General features: G+C 32.2%; 2 protein-coding genes and 1 pseudogene across 2 annotated transcripts in view; 1 reads left to right on the forward strand and 2 right to left on the reverse strand.

Annotated features, from left to right (window-relative positions):
- Nucleotides 1-1,329: 1,329 nt before the first annotated feature.
- On the reverse strand, nucleotides 1,330-1,646 carry LOC121391190 (annotated as a pseudogene).
- A 965-nt stretch (nucleotides 1,647-2,611) lies between these two features.
- LOC121391197 (P2X purinoceptor 4-like) lies at nucleotides 2,612-4,771 on the reverse strand. Its single transcript, XM_041522898.1, has 7 exons — nucleotides 4,606-4,771; nucleotides 3,758-3,842; nucleotides 3,277-3,424; nucleotides 3,137-3,222; nucleotides 3,035-3,079; nucleotides 2,899-2,989; nucleotides 2,612-2,731 (listed from the first exon to the last, which is right to left on the reverse strand). The coding sequence occupies exons 1-7, from the start codon at nucleotides 4,769-4,771 to the stop codon at nucleotides 2,612-2,614; spliced, it is 741 nt and encodes a 246-aa protein (XP_041378832.1).
- Nucleotides 4,772-5,525: 754 nt separating this feature from the next.
- LOC121391199 (nitric oxide synthase, inducible-like) overlaps nucleotides 5,526-6,930 on the forward strand; it is a 12,912-nt gene continuing 11,507 nt past the window's right edge. The window contains 3 exon segments of the mRNA XM_041522899.1: nucleotides 5,526-5,774; nucleotides 6,317-6,497; nucleotides 6,878-6,930. The exon segment at nucleotides 6,878-6,930 is cut by the window's right edge and continues 90 nt beyond it. Coding sequence (XP_041378833.1) covers nucleotides 5,526-5,774; nucleotides 6,317-6,497; nucleotides 6,878-6,930 — 483 coding nt within the window.

Raw genomic sequence — 6,930 nt, forward strand, 5'->3', positions numbered from 1 at the left:
GTTTATAGTTATTTGGGAGAAAGAGGAATTGATGAGAAATTTGCAGCTCAAGTGATCACTTTTTATCACAATTTTGAGCGGCAAAACTACGTCCAAGGGTTCTTAAAAGGACTGCAAATATTTCTTCAAACTCAGTGAATATTAAATAATTAGTAGTTAAATATTAGAAATAGAATAGATTGTTAAAGATCTTTATCTTTTCTTATCCTTAATCAAATGTATACAGTCTTCCTCAATCTAAATAATTATAGTAATCATATCTACACACACACACACACATTAAATGCAATACTTACATCTGGCCATTGCTCTAATAGAAAGTCAATGAGGTCATCACTGATATCTCCTTGAATTACAATTTCATCTTCTCCAGTGACAGAACTACCACAAGAGAAATGAGTAGCAAACTGTTTACTGGCCTTTTTAAGGTCAATATCTATAAAGGGAAGACCCTTAATAAAATCATAATAACTAACATAAGAATAGATGGATCCTCTGTTACAGATGTTGTGGTATGTGCATTATTTAAATTACTAATAATAGGGGTGTAACTAACCACATGTTTTTAACCCATTAACCACAGTGACATGTTTTTTTTACTTCGTAATTGTTGTGATATTTTTATACTACGAACAACCTCCTAGAAAATGACACACATCATTAGACATCAATACCAAATATGGTAACCTTTTTCTTTGGCTTTTTGAGAGCTTTCCCACCCGAGACTGTTTCTTACCTTCACTAAGGGTTAATTTATCTAACTGATCACCTGCTGTATATTACATGTAACAAAATTCCATAATAGTCGTTGTACTTTTTTCCACTAGTTGTGAGTAGTAGTTTGGTAAATGAACCTTCATCCACTCATAACACCTTGCTTGTGTTGGACTGTATTCACAGTACTAACAGAATAGCAGACATTGTATTATTATGTAAAATGCCCTTACCTCTGGTGGCATGCCACAGACTAAAGTAAACCAGATTACATAATAAAACATACTGAACTACTGATTATTTTACTTACCTCCACAATAATCTACTTCAAGTGGATAGCTAACATCTTGGTCTTCAACTTCAACATCATGATCAATGCCAGCCATACCCTTTAAAACCACACCCACCAAGAACTAGCATTCAACTCAATTTTTTTTTACAAAATCAAATAAAATTAATTATATAATTATTATTTTAATAGCTTTGTGTACATTTAATATTATTTCCATATACATATTATATATATGCCTGTTTGTGTGGTAGTGGCATATCCTTTGAAAGAATATGATATACAAAAAACACTAAACAGTTGAGATAAAGTCGGTCTATTGCAAGCTATCCAGATTTAAAGAGGAGCACAGCTACTTGTCCGAGATAAAAATAAATGAAGTGTTTCGTTTCATGAGTTACATAAGAACCAAAGTTACGTCCAACAATACAATGCCAAGTAGGATTGTACTTTTTATCAAACTCCTTCTTTATATAAGCAGCAATATCTTTCTCAATGTTTAAACTTCTCCATTGCTGTTGTAGTGATCTAAGCATAAGGATAGAATAATTATTAGGGGCTAGTCTTTACTTACATCCACAGCATCTTGTTGCATGTCTTCTGACATGTCAGCATTCTTAATGACAGCTTTACGATCAGACATATTGTTACTTGCTTCTATTCTAAGGAGAAAGAAAAATAACTACTTGCTACATAATTTCTACCAACTTACTTAACAATTAATTCGAAAATTAATATAACTGTCAATGAGGTGGTAAAGGACTCTTTTATTGTCAGCAGCAACCAGAACTTCAAGCGATTTGATTGCTGATGAGTATCCTTCTTCAGTATCCTATGACAAAACAGGATGTCATCTGATAATAAATAACCCGCTTTTCACATTGCAAGGCAGCCCCACCTACAAAATGGCTACAGATGAAAGCATGCAGAGCATTGCTGAAGACTGTACTCCTCTCAAAGCAAATATGACGCCTGTTTCAATGCATGGTTCAAAAACTCCTATCTGAAAGGTGGACAAGACCACGAGCAAGTTTGTGGAGAAGTCTTTACAGCATATCAGCAATGTCTCCAGGTTAGACTATAGCATATTCTGTTGTATTGTTCATTGCATGAGATATTTATTAAATTTTTTCCACAGAAATATTTACAAAAGGAAGGTCTTTCAACACCAGAACTTTACGAAGATGTTTTAGGCACAGATAATGAAAAAAAGCCAAAATAAATAATATAAAATATATAAACTAATTTCTATTTATATAATATAAATATTGTTATATTTTCTCTTACAAAGTTATATGCATCACATAATCTTTTAAATGCATATAAAAGAAGGTACTTTACAATATTTGAATATATAATATATATATTACATTAATTGGTCATCTATTCTGCCATAATATTTATACAACAAGCTCCACCCACAACTACCAATAATTAAAAAATCAAATTTATACCAATATAACACACACACAGATAGATAGCATTATATTGTATCATTGTGTTCAATTTGTATAGGACTTTTTATCACGTAGTATTGGGAGCTAAAAAAATATAAAAGTCAAATAGTTAGTTACATCAATGGATTGTATTACAGTTTCAGAGTCATAATTATGACTGCTTCCATTGTTGTCTCCTTTTTGGAGTTTCGACTTGTTGATATTTCTTCTTACGATAGAGTGGAGCTTTTTGCAAGATATACAATGCAAATACATCTGTCACTGTAGTAGCCTACAACATACAAATATCAGAGAGAAGTTAACTAAGACATTAAATACTTACAATAGCTAACAGAGCTATCATAGAACCTAGAGCTAATACAAGAGTTGTAAAAGAAAATTTTCTTCCCTAAGGAGAGAGAGAGAGAGAGAGATGTTATATATTTTTCCTTTACCAACCTGTCCAGTAACTTGTACCACGAATTTAATACCATAGACTTTCCAAACATCTCTTCTTTGTATTCCATTCTCATAATAATATTTTGGATAACTACAACACACACACAAATTAAGAAAAGTAAGTGGAATAACTCACCGAAAGTTATACCCTGGTGATATCTGAGCAACAGGATTATCAAGCCTTTTTTTAATGAGAGAAGAGAGATAACCCCTGTAATATGTATTGATAATTAACTACCTTCTTGCAGAGTATTCTGGTTTGCAATGCTCAGAACTGACATCTAAATTACAATCCCAATTAATTACAAGACCAACAACTGCACCCTGTAACAGGAATAAGCCACACCCTAAACCACACCTCTTCAATAGGAGTCTTACCTCAGTGGCTAAAGTATCATAGTCATCACCTGTCATATCAACAATTTGTTTTAGAGAGAAGATTGGACAGAAGAGACCATCTTCAGTATTAGGATCAAAAGTACAATGTTTAAGAAAAGTACGATTAGTTGTCTCAGGAATATTACGTCTAAATGGATAAATAAAATAGATCAATGATTTGATTAAATGGATTAATGATTTGATTTAATGGATCAATGATTTGATTTAATGAATCAGTGATTTGATTAAATGGATCAATGATTTGATTTAATAGATCAATGATTTGATTAAATGGATGAATAGTAAAAGAAATGGATACAACGTGATATATTTAACTAACACTCTATAATTTTTATCAAGCTGTGGAAATGAGATCGAGTTCTTGATAAGGACAGTGAAATTTTGTGTATCTACTTTAGCACCTTGTTTACTACAAACAAACATTTATAATTGATAATATATAATAAAAATGGCTACTCACGTTATTGTATCATTTTCAGCTTCAGTTGGACACCACCCACGTATAAGACAGATACCATTATCTGAACAGTTACCAGTAGTAACACCTGATGATAGTTGTCATAGTAACTAGATTATTATGATAAGATTACCATTTCCAGTACGTAGTATAACATCTTTAGGACAAGGTTCATCTTTACTACAATTAGAATTAGGAACACCAGGATCCTGAAAATGGATAAATGGAAGATATATGGACAAATAAATAATATGGAAATGGATAGATAAATAAACATATGAATGGATGCATAAATAAATGGACAGATGGATGTATAAATGGACATATACCTCCTGACATATTCCATAAGTCTGATTACATGTGACCCACATATTAGTAGTGACAAAGAAACTGTTTGGTTCCTAAGAAAATAGCATTTCCAAAATAAGATTCATAAGATATCCCATAACAATTACAATTAAGGAAAACTTAACAATATTCATTATCTGATAGGAAAATCATATTATGTATAATGTTAACAAGTCCCAGACTCATTCCAACGGCCTCATTTCTATACCACTTACTTGAGGTGGTACACGAGATCAATATGATCATATATTGACCAGTCATATGGTGATTCCGGACAATTGATCATAAAATCTTGTTCACCATATAAGATATCGACTCCTTTAACTTTTAGTGGTCACAACACTTTGAACTATCTCGTATCCTGAGCGCCATGTTGCCAGACAATACCGTAACTATAAACAGATAAACAGATATACAAGAAGATGCATTGCTTACATAAACGGATGAAAAGAACGAATAAACAATAAAATTATGTTGAAAACAAATAATAAAATATGTAATACAGTCAACATACCCAATTATGTAACCAACAATACCTAGTTGGACCAAACGATTTATTACACCGACCTTCTTGCTTTTAATATGAACGAATTTAGGCGTGTCATATTCGAATAAAACTCCAACTATCAATCCTACAAGCTTTAAACATAAACTTCGACAGTCCACCATATCGATAATGATCTGGCTATTAGTAGTTAAACACACCCCCTCCCTCATTTTAATTATATTCACGATTTGGTTTTCTGAGGGTGGTTTGCGTATACTAATGAATGGAATTTTATTTTTATTGTGCAAGCCCTTAAAACCGATGAGTTAATTGGACGACTGGAAAGGCGACAAGAAAGTAAGTTGTCATTTGTTGAAGCAGAATTGTTGGTTTTAATAATGATTTTATAACTGCAACAATATTGAGAATTATATAATATCATAAATTAGTGATGCTGCATTCTCAGCAGACTTGTCACAACAAACGTTTTTACTCTCTTTGAATTAATATTATATAAGTTTTCTTTTCAGAATGTCGTCTATAAATCTGTTAGGATCTACAAAAATCCAGGTGAAAGTTTGGGATTCATATTCAACAAAAATCCAAGCAACAAAATAAAGTCTACTCCATTCAAGAAGGATCTGCTCTCGATAGATCAAAAGAAGTAATTAGAGATGATATTATTGTAAGTATTAACAATCGTGATGTTCGCAAGTTCTCCTCAAGTCAACTCATTGATATGATCTCAACATTGGAAGATGATACTGAAGTTTTGCTTGGAATAGAACGACCATTGAGTAATGGTACTAGTAGTAGGACACCTAGTATTTCTATTGATATTGCTGATGACAATACTTCAATGCCATCACAAGAAGAAGGAAAGAAACCACACGATTACGAAGACAAGGTATAGTCTTGCCTAAAGATGAATCCATAATGCCAAAGATAGCAGAATCAGAAGAACATTCTAAAACTGTTCATCTTCAACAAAAAGATCTTATGCCGCTAAACAAACGATTATCTCTTACTCCCGAAACTAGACATCGTGGATTAATTCCATTACATCCATCAAAGAGTCTTGATTTAGGGGCATTACCAACATGGAGAAATAAATCATTTGTGTCCTTGCAAAATTATTGGACTGGAGAACAACAAACAGATCGTCTTTTCACACAAGGCAACCAGGTATTGTAGTATTATATAATAATGATGTGTGTTAGTGGTTTCAAATAGTACTGTGGTTGTGTTATAGTATTATTATTATATTGAGTATGTGTGTGTGGGAGGAGCTATGGGAAAAGTGGCTTATCAGAGTCCCTTATGTAATGAGAGTGTTACTATTCAATAGAAGAGTGTATGAACTCTGAGCTTGTCTTCACTATTATCTCTTGTTAACATGACCTTGTGTTAAAGTCTTAATTGAGTTAATAGTTAAACTTCAAAGATCGTATTAATGTTACTTCAAAGGTTGACAGCTGGTAAATTATTTGTTAATTAGTAAAAATTTCTTGTGGAAAATATTTAGTTGAATTTGTTTTGAAATTAAATAAACAATTTTAAGTCAATCTCGTTAGCTATTGTCTATAAATGTAACTATATTCATAATGTAAGATTTGAACTGTTAAAATGAGATCATGTTTATAAAAGAATGTTTGATATAAAGCAGATAAGTTTGTATAGGTAGTTAAAATTGAGATAGATTGTATCTTGTTATCTGTCCATTTTAGTTTATTGTTTGTCCATTTCATAGACTAAAACTACTGGTTGTCATCCTACACATTGTGTTGGATCTCAAATTTGGCCAAAAGAACATCCTCGCTCACGTCCTTATGGACCACCTCGTCCCAAAGACAAGATGGCTGAAAAAGCTGAAGAATTCATTAGAATTTATTACGATTCCCAGAAAATGTAACCACAGAATTAATGTATTATAATTGTAATATTTATATATGTATATGATCCGAACAGAATTAAAGGACAAAGAATAGAGCTCTCACTATGTGCTGTTTACTCCAAGTTTCATGCGTTATGCAATCATCTGTCTGATGATCACATCATAATGCGTGAAACTTGGAGTAACAGTAACATAGTGAGAGCTCTGTTCTTTTGTCCTTTAATTCTGTTCTAACCCGCTCTGTCTAAACGATATTGAGCGCTCTTCAACAGACTTAGATACTTCAGTATATAATATGATCTATGACTATTCATTGTTTATTCAAAATTCTTCTCTAACTCTTCTTCATCCTCCTTTCCTTAGGGCTCTTGGAGAGGATTACGATGATAAATTACAAAACGTCTTAAACAAGTCAAAAATGAAATTGAAGAGAAGGGACATTACGAT

Source organism: Gigantopelta aegis, unplaced genomic scaffold, assembly GCF_016097555.1.
Source record: "Gigantopelta aegis isolate Gae_Host unplaced genomic scaffold, Gae_host_genome ctg1945_pilon_pilon, whole genome shotgun sequence".
NCBI lineage: Eukaryota > Metazoa > Mollusca > Gastropoda > Neomphalida > Peltospiridae > Gigantopelta > Gigantopelta aegis.